This window comes from Notothenia coriiceps, unplaced genomic scaffold (assembly GCF_000735185.1).
Source record: "Notothenia coriiceps isolate Sejong01 unplaced genomic scaffold, NC01 NC01_scaffold00026424, whole genome shotgun sequence".
In the NCBI taxonomy this organism is placed as follows: domain Eukaryota; kingdom Metazoa; phylum Chordata; class Actinopteri; order Perciformes; family Nototheniidae; genus Notothenia; species Notothenia coriiceps.
In genome coordinates, this window is record NW_011359125.1 from 3,506,577 (window position 1) to 3,528,163 (window position 21,587).

The 21,587-nt window shown below is 38.8% G+C and overlaps 1 protein-coding gene across 1 annotated transcript; it reads left to right on the forward strand.

Annotated features, from left to right (window-relative positions):
• The first annotated feature begins 6,127 nt into the window (after positions 1-6,127).
• Positions 6,128-19,975, forward strand: LOC104957095 (sodium channel protein type 4 subunit alpha A-like). The gene is made up of 13 exons (XM_010784709.1): positions 6,128-6,470; positions 8,898-9,359; positions 12,468-12,509; positions 12,647-12,779; positions 12,867-13,021; positions 13,115-13,288; positions 13,430-13,552; positions 14,100-14,381; positions 14,477-14,530; positions 15,261-15,398; positions 15,519-15,623; positions 16,612-16,882; positions 16,971-19,975. Exons 1-13 carry the CDS (start codon positions 6,156-6,158, stop codon positions 18,269-18,271), a joined length of 3,555 nt encoding a protein of 1,184 aa, XP_010783011.1. The 5' UTR covers positions 6,128-6,155; the 3' UTR covers positions 18,272-19,975.
• Positions 19,976-21,587: the final 1,612 nt, after the last annotated feature.

Here is a 21,587-nt window from a genome sequence, read left to right on the forward strand (position 1 = left end):
GTGTGTTCTGGAGAATCACAGAACGGACGATCGTCCTTATTATTATGCCGTTTAAACCAATTATTTAAATGTGTTTGTTAAATTCGGCATCATGTAAGTTGCGCTGACAGGTCCACCCCCCCCCCGTTGATAATTCTCGATCGTTGGCACGCTGATAACAATTTTTTTTTTAAATCGCACTTCATATCAAAAAGGTTGCCGACCCCTGCAACACACAATGGTTTTAAAGCCTTCTGGTTTTTGGAAACAGAAGGGGGTGGAACTAAGAACAACCAAACGCTGAACAAGAGAACATGTGACCATGAGAAATAACTTTGGATAAGACTCATTACCGACAATTGCACAGCTAACTTTTCATCTGAGTTAAAAATGTATAGCTGAATCCCTCCAATGTTTACCGGACAACATACACCAAAATGACGCACACAGCTCTCCCTATTGTGGGAAACGGTATTCAGCACAATGCAAGGACTTTTCAGTGCATTGAATGTTTTATCTTGTTTTTTTTGTAGGTAAATGCATGTTAGCAAAATATAGCAGCATATTGTTGTTATACTTTACACATGGCCTGAGGTAAACGTGATATTCTGCACATGCTATGTCTTTGTGTGCCCGCAGTATGTTTGTATGTGGATGTTTCTGTCTGAGCTGTAATGCAGAGGTTAGCAGCTCCAGCTTCTGTGCTCTCTTTGAATGGTCCCCTGAGTGTTGTGAACTGAACCAGGGTTCATGGTGTCCGCCTCTTCCACTGATCCAGCTATGACAGCATCCACCCCCACAGCCCTCCAAGTCTGAAGCTATCCTGGAGCTCCCCTGGCACCTGGCCGCAGCCGTGCCCCAGGAGCAGCAGCCCCTCGCGGGTGGCCCCCTGGCGGGTTGTCACCATCCTCAACATCCAACATCCAGCTTCCATCCTGGGGGCACAAGTGTTGCCACTCCTGGCAGTGATCTCCATATGTTTCTCCCATTTTGACACTCATATTGTGTTTTGATGCTGCCCTTGTAAGACTGGCACAAACACACATGCCTTCACTACCACCATGGGAGGCAGCGACAGAATATGACAGCTCTATATCCAAAGTTTAAACAGCCAGCCACTGTCTGATTCCACAGAGAACCACCAAGTGACCTTAAGAAACTCCAGTCTAGACAAAATAGGTCAGTGCCATTGTTGGGTTACTTTGCAGTTCACAGTTTGAAAACTCTATGATTGATACTAATTTTTCTGTTTGGATTTATTCTGTCAGTGAGGTTAGAATGCAACGACAGCAAAAAAGCATTCAAGCTATTAGGAGCTACTACTAGCTAACGTTTAAACTAGCTGCAAGATCGATGGAAGCTAAAGCTGGTTTGAAAAAATGATAACCATGGTAGCAACAAAGGGAAGCTGTGTATTTACTTCAAGCTTATCCTAACCTAACTGCCATGGGTAGCAAGTCTGCACAGGGGTAACCAGGAATCCACGTAAGGAAATCTAGTTAGATTGATCAATTATCTTAAGCACATTTTATGTGATGCCTTGAAATATGTAAGGTAATTTATCCAATCTATACAACACATCTGTAAATTCAAAAAAGTTATGGGTAGGATCTTTGCATAATTAATTTACTACAAAACTGTCATCATTGACCGTCAGTATTGTGTGTGATTAATTTACACCTGAAGCTAACTATTATCTTTTCATTGCCCATTACTTCGATTAATTATATTGTTTTAAACTACGTAGCTGTAGTAAAGATGAATGGATTAAATGGTAAATGGACTGTTAGCGCTTTTCAGCATTCCAGCATTCACAGACATTCATACAGAGCAGAGGTTGCCACCTGCTCAGGGAGATTCACATTCACACACATTCACACAGTGTCACCATTGGGAATAATTTGGGGTTAGTATCTTTCCCAAGCACACTTCAACTGCAGAACTGTGGAGCTGATGCAATTGGTGGACGACCAAGCCACAGCTGGCACTAATTACGAACACCAGAAAATCCTTGTAAATGTGCTTTATGGAGAGTAATCGAATGATTGATAGTTTATAATAGAGGTATACAGATTTGAAATGCATTTTTTTGTGTGGAATACATTTAATTCAATAACACTTATAGAGCCATCTAGGATCTTTTATGACTACTATTTACTTTGTAATCATAACCTCATTGATGAAGTCCTCATCTCAACTCTATAATTAAATAAATATCTTAACAAACCTCACTCAAATTCTTAAATTACCATTTTCTTTACGTGAAATATGGCAACTTTGAATTGCATCAAATGCAGACGTGTATAAATGTGCTACAGAATTCTTTAGAAGAAGAGAAAAGCTAATTAGATTGTGCTTGCATGGGGAGAAAAGGAGAATAGATAAAATGGTGAAAGAGGAATAGCAGAAGGGAAGAAGAAGTGCGGATGTGGACAGATGGACAGGGAGTGTTTCGTTTAAACATCATCAGCATCCTCATCATCCATGTCAATTCTGTCCGCCGGGGACCCTCCGCTCACTGGGAAGATGATTTCTTCTCTCCGCAGAGAGATGGCCATCAGGGACTCAACTCTCTGCTGCACTTCTTTTCCCGACACAGTCATAAACACCGTCCTTCCCTCCCTATGCATAGCATTACTCCAATGATCAACAGCACACTTTAAACTAAGCCCATCCCCGGCTTCTCTTTATCAAGCTATTTTAGTTCCTTGGGGCTTGGTGATGCATCCCAGCTCAATTATCTCAAAATATTATGTATATGCATGTTTATTCTCTGTGTTCAGAATGATAGACTGTTAGCGCAGTGTTTTTAATATGTAAACCACCCTTGTCAACCAAGCTGGGATTGAGAGGCTACCAATTATTCGGCATCAGACAGTGAGAGATGATTATCTAGGTGAGGGACTTGGTTCATCCTCAGCAGCAAAGGAAGTGGCATATTGATTGGCCATCAGGGAGCTAATAACACAAGGTTATCTACATGTAACATGAGACAGTCTCCCTACTTAATACAGCAGCACTATCTAGATTTAATGTGTCCTTATAGCAATGAGCCAGGGAGGAGCGAAGGGTCGTGTGTCTTCAAGAACTTAACAAAGATCACGCTGTTGTGAAACCATCTACGGGGAGGCAGGAGGGTTCAATACAGTGCCATCACTGCACTTTTTAACAGATTATATGGACGCCTCCCACTGTTTGTGTTGATCACTGAGGCGGTGGTTTTTTAACATTTGCAGGATTTGTTAAAGTGACATATCAATAACAACAGTGTCAACGTCAGAGGTAAAGCAGAATACTTTACCATGAAATGTATAGCCTTAGATTGTCCTAGGAGGCTGAAATGTCTTTACGAGGTGGTACAGTATGTGTGAATGTACAGTATATGCTAACGCTCTAACGTGCTTTCAGCTACTGCAAATTCTCTCTTTTATCCAGCTTGGACTGTAGGGTCTTTTTAGAGAATGTGTAAACGCAGTTTACCAGTAGCCTAACGGTCTTCAGGAACTGTTGGTAAACAGCGAGTTTCATGACGGACAAACACAGTATTGAGTCCGGTCAGGTCCTGCAGCAGGTGAAATGCAGACTCACTATTGGTGGGCTTGATAACCCACTCCCACTTCACACTTGTTGGTTTATTACAGCACTTAATGTGGTGGACCCTCTGTGAACGCGCAAATAGAATGGTAGTGTGTAGGGGTAGGGTATAGGAAGTGGTTTGGAATTAGGCCATTGTTACTGGCCTACTGTGAAGGGATACGGTCCTTCTTACATCCAGGACATCACTCTACATTGACCTATCAACATGCTACTCCCTCACTGCGAGTAGGACCCTTCAACTTAAACACTTAGCTATCCTTGGTCCAAAATTATGGAGCAAGCTCCCCATTGATATCATCTTGCAGAAAGTCTGAACAGCTTACATCGCAGATAGAAAATCCACCTTGTTTCATTGCACCTTAGCTACTAAACTTTTAAAAATCGAGTACGTACAAGATTAAGTTCAATTGAGACTCACAACGGTTTGGCCCATTTGAAGCAAATGTACTTGCAAGGCTTCTTACTGTTTTCAGTTGCTTTCGATAAAAACGACCACTCAATGGAATGGATGGTTATATAATGTCATAAGATTCAATAATGAATGTCCTCTATGATGATGTTTCAATTTTTCTTTGTCTTTAGTATCTGTAGAAATCACACAATGTGTTTGGTTGAATGTGTCGACCAATCAAAGGCTCTCTTCCTGTCAATTAGTCAGAGTGTGTTTTTACAACTTTGTGGCAGCTTGATACACATTGCACAATGAGATATATCCCATGTTTCTATCCCCCGACCTATAGAGGCGCAGCATCTGAAATAATGAGTAGGATATCCTGACTGTAATATTGTGTAGATTGTCTTTTGCACATTTGTATAATATTGCAATGCAGACCGCAGTGGCAGTCAGAGGTATAAGGACTCATAAATCTTGTGTGTTTTATTTGAGTGCCTTCCAGACATCAGAAATCATAAAAAATACATTTAGTTAAATATGTTCAAAGCTTTAGGCCCTATCGCATGTAAGTGATTTTGTATTGTATTTAGGCTTGTCTGGACTTTCGATACACTGTGAATTTAGTGTACACGAAAAACAGCAGTTTTATGCGACCAAAGAAAATACAGTTTTTCTTGTTTAAGATAAGGCGCATATATATTTAAATTGTGTCACTCACTGTCACATAAAGCCCCGGCCGTACATGTGCACAGTGTCATAATGTGTGAGACGCTGTGACACAGTGATCTGTTGTCTAAACATAAATCACAGTGGCAGCGGAGAGAGACCATGTTTCCCTGTTTCTGTAAACCTTTAGAGAGCCGTTCTCCTGAGAAATCAACATGACCTCAAATGCGATGGTCCCCAGACACTTTCCAGGTCATGGTGGAGAATCGTGGAAATTCAATGCGTCCTCTCTCTCTCTCTCTGTCTTATTTCCCTTCTCTCAATCTTCTGTACATGCATGACTAGAAATGTATTAATACATTTACAAATAAGGAAACAGTCAAGAAAAAGAGGCCGGGAAAGGCTTGTAATTACGAAGGATGCTGGTGTGTTACATGTGTTAACATATTCCATCATAGACAACATTTGTTCCATTAACGCACATCTGTTTGAATTCACACATTACAAATACACACACGCATTGGAATACAGGTATCCATTTTTTACAGAGCAAAGCATTGGCGGTTCGCTGCCTTGCTCAAGAAAAGAAAATAAGTACACATCTATGGAACAAAAATAAGAAGCAGCATTATAAAATAGTGTGTAAAAAAAAAAGTAATAAAAGCATCTCTCATAGAGTGGTGACAATGTGTAAGTTTGGAGTGACAGCCAGTCATAACAAAAAATAAAACAGTGTAATTACGGGGAAATTAAATATTTCACAGAAGTAATAACTTAGAATAAATACATTGTAAAACAGTTTATAAAAATAGCATGAACCTTGCACATTCCCTGTATATGTTGTAAATCTCTGCCCAATACTACCTCGTTAAAACTGCACAGCTTTTTTTACTTTAAAGGGGACCTATCATCCAAAATGCACTTTTTGATGTCTTTTATACATACAAATTTGTCCCCGGTGTCAGGGAACTCACGCAGCGTCAGAAAATAAAATCCTCTCTCTTTTCCTCCGTACCCAAATCTCTAAAAACGGGGGTACAACGGAGCTGATCCATAATTGCGTCCGATATGACGTAGTATCAGAAATGTGGACCGATGGCACTATCAGAAAGTTGCTATCAGAAACAATGCTCGACTGTTTTGGACGTAATATGGTTGGTGTTTACATTAGCATCGCTAACACTCAGAGCTAACATGTACTGGAGAGCATGTGTGTGAAGAAGCAGGAAATAAAAAGGAACTCACCTTGTGGTATAACCGGCAAGAGAGAAAGCCTTTGAGCTCCATATTGTTTCAGAAATAATCCTTGATAATCCATGATATGGCGTTTCATCACCGCAGTATTTAGTTTAGACAGTAGCTGCCGGGTCCCGCATGAGCTCAGCCCCCTCCTTTTATTTATTTATCAATTTTTTTTTTTTGTAAAGCTTTATATCCCAAATCAGCACTTTTGAAACAGGAAGTGAAATAGAGGGATACTGTATNCTTCAAACTAGCAAAGTCCTGGCCCACCCTCAACATGTTGATCAAGATTATTGGTAACTCAGTGGGAGCTTTAGGAAATCTAACTTTGGTGCTGGCCATCATCGTCTTCATCTTTGCCGTGGTGGGTATGCAGCTCTTTGGCAAAAACTACAAGGAATGTGTGTGCAAGATCTCCACAGAGTGCGAGCTGCCACGCTGGCACATGAACGACTTCTTCCACTCATTCCTCATCGTGTTCCGCATCCTGTGCGGGGAGTGGATCGAGACCATGTGGGACTGCATGGAGGTGGCCGGAACTGGGATGTGTTTAGTCGTCTTCATGATGGTTATGGTCATTGGAAATCTAGTGGTGAGTGTAACAGTTATTCATCCACAGCTGATTCCTATCTTGAATCTGAGGGAGACATTTTTGATAAAATACCCCTTTATGCTGATTGGTTTGAAAGGAAACAATGAAGACCGTTACTCAGCTCAACAACATTTAGATTTAAAATAAAAACGTTTCTCAGAGTGTCATTATGACTGGGTTGCCAGTGTCTTTATAGTCAGTGCTTGCGTCAGCATGCAGTGAATCTCAAGATGATCATTACCAAACTCACACATGCCGCCACTCAACTTGCAACTGTTACTACTGTGAAGCTGTAAAGCTGACAAACTATTTTGTCAAATCTTTCTAAATCTAACAGTTATCTTAATATAATGCTAGGAGATTGTCTGCATATCTCGGCAATCTATTGTTAACCCTCCGCAGAGAGAGGCCAAGGATAGGCACACACAACTGGGGAGGAACATTGTATCCACAAGGGGTCATTGTTCTATCTGAAATATTAAAATATACCATTCACAGATTGTAATATTCAAACATCCCTATGCATTATTTCACACACTGCCTTGGTGAACTTTTGGGTGCTTTAAGAAGAATCCTGAAGGTTTGGAGCTTTTGATCAGGCCTCACAGAAGAAGGATATGGGATGGATAAAACATGATGATCACACTGTCATGATTTCAACATTGTATGTAATGACTAGAGCTGAAACTATTTCCGGTTAGGTTATTCATAGAAATGGAAAGGAAGTGGCCCATCGTCACTCTGACAAAAGTATTGCAATGACCACACCGTGCCAACATTTTCAAAGCTTTTTTGTGATGCACAATATCTGCTCTGACGTAAAGATACACTTCTTCAAGGGAGAGGGGGCTTTCTATTTGAATCAAATGACTCGAGCCACCAAACAGTGGCTTTGACCTTGAGTATGTGCTAAGATCCGGCTCAAGGAAGCATGCTGCCACTAAAGGGAACAAACATAGACAGCTGAGCGAGCAGAGCTCATGGAGCAGGGGGACGTGGTGTTAAGGAAAAGTGATTTGATAGAAGATTAAAGCGTAAATGATGAAGAGGTAATAATATTGGGCCATCAGCACAACTGCGCATGGAGTGTATATTACTGGTATACGTTTTCTCTTTATGTGTAAAATGCCCCTGAATTCCCAATATCTATTCTGCAATCTTTATTGACTTTTCACATCCACGTTTTTGCCTTAGCACAAAGAAAACGACTACTTTTTTTAACAATTTGTAGGCTAGATGTTATTTTAAGGGCTCAGATGAATATGATTATAAATAAGCATACGGGATTCTTTCTAAAAGCTCTCAGTTTAATAGTTTGTTGTGTGTAAGACTTTTTTGAACGATGAACGATACTGACGCTTGGATGAAAAGCTACATCCACTAGCCAGTTAGCTTAGCATTACACTTTTAAACGGGGGGAAAGCTAGCTTGAGAACATCTAAAGCTTACTTTAGAGGCTCACTTCTGAGTACAGATTAAACAAAGAAGTCCATGTTAATTAAAGGCATTGGTAGGCAGATTTATTTTAAAATTTGGACAGGCTAGCCGCTTCTTACTGTTTAGCTCTAATGCTAAGATGAAAAACAATGTCATCAGTTACAAGAACACAATATGGGTAAACTAAACGTTATTGTAAATCGTCTTAGAATTTTCACAAATACTGGAAAGCTCTGTAGCATTTTTCCACTCCTCCGTCGGGCTTGTGTTTTGAGCAGCTCATCTTTTCCTCCAGTCCTCTTTACTGATTCACAGCTCCCTCACTGGAATGATGGAAATCAGCCTGCCATGTAATCGTGATCCCCTGCTAAACCTGGGACATAGGAACCGAGAAAATTACTAACAGGTTTAGTCACTAAAGATAGCTGCGTCTGCAACAGGAGGCAGATGACATAATATTCATTATTGTGCCATCACAGGGGAAATTTGACTTGTGAATCTGATTTAGTCCGGACTTTTCTTTTCTTCTTTTTATTTCATATCAAAGAAAAATATTTTGGTGTTTGGGACTAACAAAAAACAAACATTTAAAGACAGAACGGTTGACCAGGAGTTTTTTATTTAAAAAATATTTTCTGTCCTCTACAGACATAATTATTACATAAATTGCCAAATAGTCTATGATAAAATTAGTACTTATTTTGAAGCCGTAGTAGGCATACTTTGACTGTGCAATTATACAATTCTCCAGTTGGGATTCACTCACTCTCGATAATGATTTATCTATTAATCACAGATATAAAATACAAATATATAGATATTTCATATAGGCTACTGTAGCTTCCTACAGATGGTGTGCATCTCTTGCTGTGCAATTATTTAGTTTTTCACACAAAGCTACACTAGGAAATTGATGATATTGTGTTATTTACAATGCTGTTATACATTTACATAGTGTGTTTATCATTACCTTCATGTTTCTTTCTTCAGGTGCTGAACCTCTTCCTGGCCTTACTGCTCAGCTCATTCAGCGGAGACAATCTCTCAACAGACGAAGACGGAGAGATGAACAATCTCCAGATCGCCATTGGCAGGATCACACGAGGCATTGACTGGTTCAAAGCGTTCCTCGTTCGATCCATCCTCCAGATTATCAATAAAAAGCCCAAGGACAATGAGGAGGGTCCGAATGAAGACGAGGACCCTAAAACTGAGGGAATTGAAATGAACCACTTTGACTCCAGTCAACATTTCAAAATGGCTGATGGGATACCTAATTGTTTGGTTGAATGTGGGCCTTCTGGATTAATTGTGGATGGAGAGTTCAGTCTAAATGTGCCAATTGCTCAGGGAGAGTCAGACTTTGAAAACATGGATGAGGATGATACTGATGATGTTGATGATGCTGATGACTCAGAGTTTTCAGATGAAGAACATAATCCACATTATTCGGTAAGTACAGTCACTTTTACTCATCACACAAACAAATACAAAAATGACACCCAAAATGACCCATTCTGCATCTCAAAGCATGCAGTTCTTGTGTTTAAGATGCAATGTGGCATGTAGCCTAAGTAATCAACCATAAACATGGTCCTTCTTTTTGGATGTGAGTTATCCATTTTTGGCTATTTAAAATAATGTAATTTGTAAGTTGCCTGCCATTTGATGTGTTTGCCTATCAAAGTGGGGTCTTTTGAGATTTTTTCAACATCTGATTATACTGCCCTGATTGACATTCAATTGACATAGAATTACAGTAGTAGAACAGACTGAACTGTTTTCACTGGTGATTTGACTAGAATGGTTGGTTGTTGCGGTTAGTTATGGTGAAAACAGTTTGGCTTAAAATGTGTTTGTTGATCGACAAAAATGGATGTCTTGCTTGTAAGCTAGTCCTTCTTTGGAGTGGCGGGACGTGGGGAGGACGCACTGTGAGACCCAGAGCTGCAGCCGTCCGCTATTCGCCTTGTTTTCTTTAACGAGTGTAGCATTTAAAGTTTGGCGCAACTAGCTTGCACAGCTAGCTATCTTGCTAATTTAGCTAGCTAACATAACTAGTTATCTTGCTAATTCCACCATGATTTAGTGCCTCAATGGTTACAGAAAAGGAGCCAAAGAAAGCTGTTACGCATCTGGCTCTAGCATTGTTTCCTTCTTTGTATTGAACATTTGGATCAACCTCGTAACATTTTACGAATTTACTCTGGCTCTGTATGCTTACACTATTCAACCCGCTCCAGTCTCACGGCATTTTGTGTATAGTCACAATAGTTAATCTATTGATTCGTGTTCACCAGCACAATTTCCCCCTTTTTTTCGTGTCACACAGAACGCAATGTATTTCTATTGGTAGTATGTTTCGTGCCTGCATCACGTATTTTTGTCCGGTCGGTTCTTGGAAAACCGGAAGCTGTGTGGTTCATAAAAACATTTTCTTAGTCAATATCAAGACACGATTATTGGTTTTATTTTAAATCGTATAATGTCGGACTTTTTTTGCCGTCCGTGAAGAAAATAAATGGGGCTCAGAATACTGTAATATGTATTTTAAAAATATTTTTTTCCTTCCAATTTGTTATTCTTTTCTAAATAACACACTGTTATTTATTCAACAATAACACACAATTATCCTTGTTATTTATTTGTTTAATTCTATAATATCGGGCTTTTTTGCCGTCCGTCAGGAACTGAATTTCAAAATAAAGTCACCGGAAACAGACGTGATACACAGCAACTGAACTGATTACCCAAGATCCTCAGCTATGGTTGAGGCTCGGTATTTGGATGTTTTAGCCGCAATGCACGTTGGGATATGGTGTTAATGCGAAATGAAATAACTATCAACAGAATTGCGTTGCCAGGCAACAGCTTGGGGTGAGAACAGTATTTCCGGTCTCAAAGTTTGCATAGTAATCTGCAGTACTCATCAACTAAAAACATCAGTTTATCCTTGTTAATTACACAACATTGATTGGTTTAAATTGTGTACAATGCTTTTGTGTTTTCCCCCTTTGATCCGGAGAAACAAATAGTTTTTTCTAAGTTTACGATGGCCGAAGACACTACACTACCCATAATCCTCAGCTATCGTTTGGGACTACAGTCCCTTTGCTTGACAAACCCCGTGATTAATCTTCAAGCTCTGTGATTGGATGTTGGAGTGGCAGTGTGCCAAGGTTACGCCGAGCGTCAAACAGCTCTATGAAATGGAATGAAACCACGGCAGACTATCCAAAACTGGACTTGAACGGGTAATGCATCCGAACCGTGTATTACAATGCCGTTATGTGATGACTTTCAAAGAGAAAAGCAAGCACACTCGGAATAAAGTTTAATTTTTTTACGTTTTCAGATTTCATATCGCATAAACACCTTATCCCAACGTGCATTGCGGCTAAAACATGTAATCACAGAGCCTCAACCGCTGAGGATCTTGGGTAATCAGTTTAGTGGGTGTGTATCGCCTACTCTGTTTCCGGTGACTTTATTTTGAAATTCAGTTCCTGACGGACGGCCAAAAAGCCCGATATTATAGAATTAAACAAGTAAATAAAAACAAAGATAATTGTGTGTTATTGTTGAGTAAATAAAAGTGTGCTAGTTAGAAAACAATAACACATTTAGAAGGAAACAAATATTTAAAAAATACATATTTCAGTATTCTGAGCCCCATTTATTTTCCTCACGGGCGGCAAAAAAAGTCCGACATTATACGATTTAAAATAAAACCAATAATCGTTGCTTAATATTGAGTAAGAAAATGTTTTTATCAACCACACCGCTTCCGGTCTATCAAAACCCGACCGGACAAAAAGACGTGGTGCAGGCACGAGACATACTACCAATCGAAATACATTGCTTTTAAAATAGTTCTGTGTGACACGAAAAAAAGGGGGAAATCGTGTTGGTGAACATGAATCAATAGATTAAATGTCGTGACTATAACACGAAATGCTGTGAGACTGGGTTGTACTATTCCACTGCTTGTTTAAGTTGTCAAAACAAAAGCCTCAGTGAGTAATTAACTGCAAGTAAATGTATATACATAAATTAGCCCATTGCAATTTTGGCCGCCGCTGTGCCCACCCTGCTGTGTTGATTTGAAATAGGAATGCAATGTTCATTCTACTCTTCTTCTTTTTCTAAGCCTCTAACACTGTGATTAGGCATGGTCAAATTACATTTCCGCTTAACACAATATATAAGCACTTGGGAAACGATACGGTGCCAAGTTTGTGATGCAGGTAGCAAATAACAATTGATGCTATGATACATTTTTAATCTAGCAGCGTGATGATGTACTTAATATAAAATCTCAGTCAGGCAATCTCAGTAGCCTCTATTTAGTACATTTAATTAAATAATGTTATATGTTGTTATCAGAACAAGCACCTCTGCTAAGTTCAAGTTGAACAAATAAGGTATAAACAGACGACATAAGTTGCTTAAAAATCAGATAGGTATACACACAAAGCAAAGCAAATGTAAAAATACACATTGGAAACTTCTGTGTTTGACGTTTACTAAAGTTCATTCTCTGCTCTTGTGCTATTTCAGGAAAAATATAAAGATGTTCATTGTTTACTGGGAAATATCAAAGTGAGTAACTCCGAAAAATCTCACATGAACAAATCAAAACTTTCTATGGGCTGAAAATAAATGTGTGTGGGGGGAGTCAATAATGTTTATTTACATGGTGGCTTTGTAACTGAGCTTTAATTGTAATTCTTGACTAGCTGATGGGTGCTTTGAATGATGGGGATTCCTCAGTGTGTAGCACAGTGGACTATCAACCACCTGAGCCTGAGCCAGAAGAAGTGGAAGAGGAAGAACCAGACCCCGTAGAGCCGGAAGCCTGCTTCACTGACAGTATGAGAAATCATCGTAAAACAGAGTAATTTATGCACACATTTTAAAATGATCTTCAACTAACCTGTTTTGCTCCTCTCCATTCAGGCTGTATTAAGCGCTGGCCATGTCTGACTGTGGACATAACCCAGGGTAGAGGCAAAAAATGGTGGAACCTCAGGAGGGCTTGCTTTACTATTGTGGAGCATGACTGGTTTGAAACCTTTATAATCTTCATGATCCTCTTGAGCAGCGGGGCTTTGGTAAGTGCCTTTAAAAATTTTTTTATCATAGTGTTAAGATACTGTATTGGCATTAGAACACGTGTTTAGGTATCTCTTATTGTCTTTCGGCAGGCATTTGAAGACATATACATAGAAAGACGCCGCACCATCAAAATTATTCTGGAGTATGCTGACAAAGTTTTCACCTACGTCTTTATCATCGAGATGCTGCTTAAATGGGTCGCGTACGGCTTTAAGACCTACTTCACTAACGCCTGGTGTTGGTTAGACTTTTTCATTGTAGATGTAAGTTTTGGCACCCTTTTTTCCCCCTTTTTTTTCCTTTTTAACCTATCTGTATGTACTTAACAGAATATGTGTTCACACATGTTTCATATCAGTGTCTGTTGTAACCCTTGAATAGGAAATGTTTTGATTCTGCCACAGATTTCCCTGATTAGTTTAGCTGCCAGCTTTATGGGATTCTCTGACCTTGGACCAATCAAATCCCTCCGGACTCTCAGGGCCCTAAGGCCTCTTCGAGCGCTGTCAAGATTTGAAGGCATGAGGGTACGTTTTGTGGCTGTGCAACCATATTTGAGGGATGTGTATGGCTAACCAGAAAATCTATTTAAAATAAATAGACATAATTGACAGGGGTCATCTAAAGTTTTTGGATTTAAATATTTTGTGCTCAAATAGAAAATAGTTCTTTTGATATTTTAATTTGACTTAACATTTGTATATATTTATCCCACAGTTGCATCATTGTTTAATGTGCTACCTACCTCAAAAATATGAGTGCAATTAACCTTGATTAATTTGCCAGTAAATGTTGCCGCTGGTACTCTTAAGTGGGATTTCAAAATGACATTTACTTGTAATAGAGTATTTTTGCATTGTTTTGCATACCATACTAATTGGATTGGCTTTCCTCTCCAATGTGTGTTAAATGCATGCTTACACTGTGGATGCTGTACCAGAACTAACTGAGGTAAGGGTACATATATAACTTTCTGGCAATAACAAGCTTGTTTCTCACTCTAACAAACTAAATAAATATTTGTTTACATTTGTTTATAATCCCGTTATTCTAACAAAGTCTTCTCTTGAGAAGGTGGTGGTGAACGCTCTCGTTGGTGCTATTCCCTCCATCTTCAACGTGCTGCTGGTGTGTCTGATCTTCTGGCTCATATTCAGCATCATGGGAGTTAACCTGTTTGCTGGGAAGTTCTACCGCTGCATTAATACCACCACGTCTGAACTTTTCCCCATGTGGGAGGTCAATAACCATAGCGACTGCTTGCTCCTCCAAGAGGCAACGCAGGAGGCCCGCTGGGTCAATGTCAAGGTCAACTATGACAATGTGGGACAAGGCTACCTGTCACTGCTTCAAGTGGTGAGGAGTGATGTTTTCGTTATTATAGTTGGAATTAACATTGTTGTAAAAGCTTTTGAATAACATGTTTTGAAACACTGCGCCTTTTTTTTCAGTCAACTTTTAAAGGCTGGATGGACATCATGTATGCTGCTGTTGACTCAAGAGAGGTAGTTATTATTTATATTATTATATTGACCATTAAATATGTTGGGAGACCTTTAATCTTTACTCACATGTATCAGTACTGACTACACTTGATAATTAAGTTAAAATAAACCTGTGTAAAGCACGATATGAGGAAAATATGTGATAATGTACAATACAACTAACCATTTTTATTATACTGATTGTTTCATTTTGAAGATCAGCTTTCTTCTGATACCAAAAGATCCCCGAATACAATATAGAAAGTTGACATTGTGATGATAATAAAATCAAATATATAATGTGCTGAAGACCCTTAATTTATTCCATGTGCTATATGTTTATGTTTGCTTTTGGTAAATTACACAATTATTTAGTTAACATATAATATATCCCATAAAACTTTGCAAAACTTACACTCAGTACCTTTTTTTTAGATTTATGGAAATTAGCAACATTAACAAATCGAAGTCAAGAGTTCAAAAACTCGCCTTCTCTTTCCAACACCCTTGCACTTTGAGATAATTGAATATATATGTAATATATACAGTAAGTGACAGATGCTGATGGTGCAGTCTTGGATCAACAAGTGCCCTTCCTGACCAGTATCATATTCCTGTTTAACCTTTTCTCCTGTATCTTCTCTACTCTCGAGCATCTCTCACAAGAATCTAATTGATTATTTAGTAACAGGGAAAGGACAACTTTGTATTGAACTATTTATATTCATTCAAATATGTTCTTCCTTTTTAGGTAGAGGAGCAGCCTTCTTATGAGATCAACCTCTACATGTACATTTACTTTGTCATCTTCATCATCTTTGGCTCTTTCTTCACACTCAACCTCTTTATTGGTGTCATTATTGACAATTTCAACCAACAAAAGAAAAAGATAAGTATCACAAGTCTTTGGAAGTAGTAGTCTGTAACAATTAAATTGTGATTTCTTTGTATTTCAATTTATACTTAGCTATTTAAACACCAATAATGATGTTTGAATGTATGTCTGCACTTTGGAGATAAAGACATCTTTCTGACTGAGGAGCAAAAAAAGTACTATGAGGCCATGAAGAAACTTGGTTCCAAGAAACCGCAGAAGCCAATTCCACGTCCAACGGTATGTCATTCATTAATAACTGATAGCAATATTAACAATTTGGTTTTTACCCACATTTTTCACGACTTCAATGAAGGATATGAAACTTATTTCTATGCTAAAACTGCCTTAATTCACTTAAATGTTGGCCACAAATGTATTAAAAAAGCTACTTATTTGGCAGAATGATTATTACAAAGGTGTTCCTTGGGTTGGTCACATTTAAAACGGCATATATATATATATATACAGTATATATATTGCACATATTGCACATAGTTGGTTGGTATTTAACAGCAGGGTGTGTGTGTGTGTGTGGCTGGCTGGCTGGCTGGCTGGCTGGCTGTGTGTGTGTGGCTGTGTGTGGCTGTGTGTGGCTGTGCTTGTTGTATAGTCTGACCGCTGCACGAAGGAAGGACCTGCGGTATCTCTCCGTGAGATAGCGGGGGTGAAGCAGCCTGTCGCTGAAGGAGCTGCATAGACTTTTAGAAACCTGGAAGCTTGTTGTCCTCTGCTGAGTCTTGAACCGACAGCAGTTTTTCAGCGTTACAGAATCTAGTTGTAAAAAGGCTTATCTTCGATGAAGCCTGCCACTTTGGAGTCTTCTTTTCGTGGATGTTTGCAGTGTTGCCAAACAAGCATATAATGTAGCTCTTATAACGGCCGAATCAATTCTTTACGAATGCTTTATAAATTCTGATTTGGGGACACCTGTGTAATCTTTGCACATGATTTTGAGATAAATAAGCCTTTTTTTTTGCATAGAAGAAGTCTAAGTCTTATTTTATTTTATTTTATTTCAACAAAATTGGGACGAAAACAAAAGGGTTGCATTTATATTTTTTAAACAATGCAACACCAACGTTGTGACACATCAGCTCAGCATGTGTGGTATGCCATCTTGACCTGTGACCTATGTGTTGACCCCTTACCCTGCACATGGTGTGAACAGGCCAACTGACCCTGTTGGATTTGTGTTTCTGTTCCTTGCCTTCCCTTTCACCTGCAGAACCCAATCCAGGGATTGGTGTTTGACTTCATTAGCCAGCAATTCTTTGACATCTTCATCATGGTGCTCATCTGCCTCAACATGGTGACGATGATGGTGGAGACGGACAACCAAAGTGCAGAGAAGGAAGATTTCCTTTTTAAAGTGAACGTGGCTTTCATTGTCGTGTTCACCGGAGAGTGTTCGTTGAAGCTCATTGCCCTGCGACAATACTTCTTCACAAACGGATGGAACGTTTTTGACTTTGTTGTGGTCATCTTGTCAATAGCCGGTAGGTGAATTGAAGTTCTTAGAAACCAAAAATTGCTACTGTGTTCAAACAGACAATAGGTGTTCATTATTGTCTCTTTTTATTTCAGGTACAATGCTCTCAGACATCATTGAGAAGTATTTTGTGTCACCAACTCTGTTCAGAGTCATCAGACTAGCAAGAATAGGCAGGATTCTGCGTCTTATCAAAGGAGCCAAGGGCATTCGGACGCTTCTCTTTGCCCTAATGATGTCACTTCCCGCCCTATTCAACATTGGCCTCTTGCTCTTCCTCATTATGTTCATCTTCTCCATATTTGGCATGTCAAACTTTGCCTATGTCAAAAAGGAAGCTGGAATCGACGATATATTTAATTTCGAGACGTTTGGTGGCAGTATTATCTGCTTGTTTGAGATCACGACCTCTGCCGGCTGGGATGCACTTTTACTTCCAATGCTGGATAAGGAGTTCCCAGATTGTGATCCAAATTTTGAGAACCCAGGCACGGATGTAAAGGGCAACTGCGGCAATCCGCTCATGAGCATGGCATTCTTCTGCAGCTACATCATCGTCTCATTCTTAGTGGTGGTCAACATGTACATCGCCATCATCTTGGAGAACTTCAACGTGGCGCAGGAGGAGAGCGGAGATGCGCTCTGTGAGGACGATTTTGAGATGTTCAATGAAACTTGGGAAAAGTTTGACTTGGACGGAACTCAGTTCATTGAGTATAGCCAGCTCTCAGATTTCTGTGATACCTTGCAGCCGCCACTGAAGGTTGCCAAGCCCAACCGAATTCCCTTAATGGCAATGGATCTGCCCCTGGTCATCGGGGACAGGATCCACTGCCTGGATGTCCTGATGGCCGTCACACAGATGGTCTTGGGAGACACGCTGGAGATGGCGGCGATGCGGGAAAGCATTGAGGCCAAGTTCATCCTCAGCAACCCAACCTCAGACTCCTTTGCGCCAATTACCACAACGGTGCGCCACAAAGAAGAGGAGATGGCCGCTGTGGTCGTTCAGAGGGCTTACCGCAAACACCTGCTGAAACGCTGCACGCGCCACGCCGCTTTTATGCAACGATGTAAGAGGAAGGGTCAAAAGGACGAAGGTGAAAATCCTCTAGAGAAAGAGGGAATGCTCGCACGAAGGATGGGGGTGCTCTATGGCAGCAAATTGGACCTTGCAGAGGAGATGGAGCAGGCTGATATAGAAACTCTAGCAAACCAACAGCCTTCTAATCCAGAGACACTTTCAGATGACACAGAGTCCCAAAGTGACACAGAACCCCCCGAGCCAAATGTAATTGTTGTACCTGTAGAAATAACAAATGAGGTTTTATTACATTCTGCCCCTGACCCATACCTCTTTTACCTACATGCAAATCTGAAAGAGACAATTGTATGACAGAAGACAATTTATAATGTCCTCCTCCTGTTTTTCCGCAACCAAGAAAGGTGTGTCACTAGTTGAATTTTCCACATAAGATGTTACACAGTGCTAATGAATCTTTAAACATGCTTATGCATCTTAAACATTAATTAGTATTTTATAATTGGAACTAACAAACAATCCCTGTTCTTAAAACAATATGCTGGTGTCTTATTGGGTTAAAGATGCAACTGGAGTACATGGATTCTTTTGATAATAGACCATAAAGCTATTAGCAAATTTAACCACAAACCATTGGTCCCCAAAAACCATTTAGTATGATTTGAGAAGAAAAAAAAAGAAGTCTTCTGATTTGTCTAAAAAGTCTTAAAAGCTATACTGTTCTGGCAGTACATATTACACAGTAGGCTACATGACAAATCTTACTTGTGTTTAAATTCCCAACTTTTAGACACATTTACAAAAATGCTCACCCAAGACTAGTATAACAAGAAAAGCTGTCTTTTTAGCCAAAAATGTGATGTTCTCTGTAGGTAGGAATTAAAAAAGTTCAGTTGCATGCACAAATGGATTATCGCTCAATCAGAAGAATACCTATTCATTAGCTAAATTACTCAAAATATCCAAAATCAAGCAAAGTTCCTACTTAATTTAAGTCACTTTTATGTGGAATCTCAACAATGTGATAGCCCAACATGCTTATTCTTTCAATTAAACATTGAGTTAGTTTTGTACATATATCTGAAAGATAAGGCTTATCTTGATCACATTTATCCCAGTTATACTTTATAAGTTAACAATAACATGGGCCGGCTAATGCGTTTAACAGGCCCAGTTTATATTGCACTATTTATATCCCTTCCAGGTCAAGTTAGAGCAGTTTTAAGACCTTCCTGTTTTCTAAGATAATTTCCTCCCTGATTTATGCATGTCATATCAACGTTTGTCCATTCTTTTGTTGTTCCCCTCAAATAGATCTCAACCACTGAAACAAGCCGCTTGTTTTCCGTTTAGGTATTTAGACTAATACACTTTGACACTTAACGTAAGATGTTGTGTTTACATGAACGGCTTCCTGTTAAGCTATATCGTTCTTTTATAGAAGAATAATTCTAGCTAACAGTATACATTTTAAATTAAGGTTTGCCTCAGGTTGGATGAAGTTAGACCTGATGTTAAATGATTTTATGAAACAAAGCTGAGTGTTGGTTTAGTTGAATACACAACTCTGAATTTATTGGAATACGCATCACACCTATTTGCATATTTACCCCAAAAATCTGGACGATATGTTCTTGAAGTCCGTCCCAGCATGGAAAGAATGCTTCACTTGCTGTTGTGTAAGTCTTAACCTAATCTAAAACGTCTTACTCTGAATATACATGATCAACAAAAGCACTTTTACAGTTTTCTAGTTTGTTTTTTTACAATAGACTTTAGCAGGTTGTCTCTTCTCCTGTTTATGTGTTCAGCACTGTTTTAACATCAACCCTGGGGGGTTAATAAATCATGAAGTCTCCTTAAGTCTCCTCTGATGGTACGGTACAATTCACAACCCAGTATCCTCCTTTTGTTTACACTACTAATGGAGGCAGTGCGTTACTGTTACACACAGTCAGTGTTGCCTGTATATACATTGTTTTCTTTATTGTATATTTATATCATTTTGTTATTTTGAAAAATGTTACTATAATGTGAAAAATAAAATACTTCTTATAGGGAAAAGTGGGCTGTGAGTTTGTTGTCACTAGCAGTATTTTGTGGAACTACTCTGGGGCCCTCTGGTGGTTTACAATGATGACTGTTAAACTCAACCTTTTTTTAGTTGAGTAGATTTTCCTATTCTTCCATTTGTACAGTGTTTTTTGAGATATCGCAAAAAGAAAAGTTCAGGTACAGTTTAATCAGAGGTGGAAGAATTACTTACATATTTTACTTAAGTAGAAGTACCAGAGTGTTGGAATACTCTGTTACAAGTAAAATCCTTCATTAGAAATGTTACTATGTTGTAAAAGTATTTGCATCAAAACATACTAAAAATATCAAAAGTAAAAATAGTCATTATGCAGATTGGTTCATTTCAGAATAATATATATGATATGTTTTATAATGATTGATCATTCAAGTGTTCTCAAAGCTGGTAAAGGTGCAGCTAGTTTGAATGACTTTGTATACTGCAGGGTAGCTTGTGAATTTACTCCAGGTGGAACTAAAGTCTGATTTAACACTTATATTTCACATCATTCATCCAGATCTGTAAAGTAACTAAGGGTGTTAAATACATGTAATGGAGTAAAAGTACATTATTCACCTCTTAATTGTACTGGGGTAGAAGTACAAAGTAGCCAAACATTTAAATACTCAAGTAAAGTACAAGTATCAAACAATTGTACTTAAATACAGTACTTAGGTAAATGTACTTAGTTACTTTACATCACTGGGTTTAATACACATTTAAGTTATCAAAATATTTATAGTGGTTGTAAATGTGCGTGGGGCTTATTCTAAATTAAAATAAATCATAAATGGTTATGAAAGAATAAATGAAACTAACATGAAAATGAATATAAAATCAAATGTTAGCAACATTTATGCACTATGGTACAAAGGATTAAGTGATATCGGCTTTAAGATACAGCTCTGAAAAAAATTAAGATACTGTACCACTGCAGCATTATCCGTTTCTCTGGTTTGACTATTTCTAGGTATTTGTTAGATTAAAACATTTTATTTTAATTCTACAAACTACTGTCAACATTTCTCTGTGTTGGAATTCAACAGACACTGAAATGGAATGGCTGACATACATGTAGAGATTTAAGAAAACTTTGGAGTGGTCTCTTCATTTTTCTAGAGCTGTACATACATTTGTCAAATTGTCATCTCCAGTACTGACATGTTGCCTCCTAAACAGCTGCTCATTTCAGCACTATATAGCGACTCGCTTGCCCAGTTGCTATTTTTTGTACTTGATTGACAACAGACGAAAATAAGCACTGCCTCTTACAAGAAATAAGGAGGTGGGGTGATTTATTTGCATATTTTTGTGGTTGCACGCTATGCCTTGCCCATGCTGACTGAAGTTACTAAAAGAGGATGTGCAGGGGCTCTCTTTTTGGCTGCCTAGTTGAGTAATGCTGTTCATTCCCAGTGGTTTATTAAATCAGGAAATCTGTCAGTGCAGCAGGCAAAAAGAAATCTGGGCTACAACCAACATTTATTTAAATTGTTGATTTATATGCTATTATTTTTGGGATATTTGGTCCATAAAAAGACCAGAAGAGTGAAAATACTCTTAGTTAAAGGTGATTTCTTCAAATGTCTTGTTTCT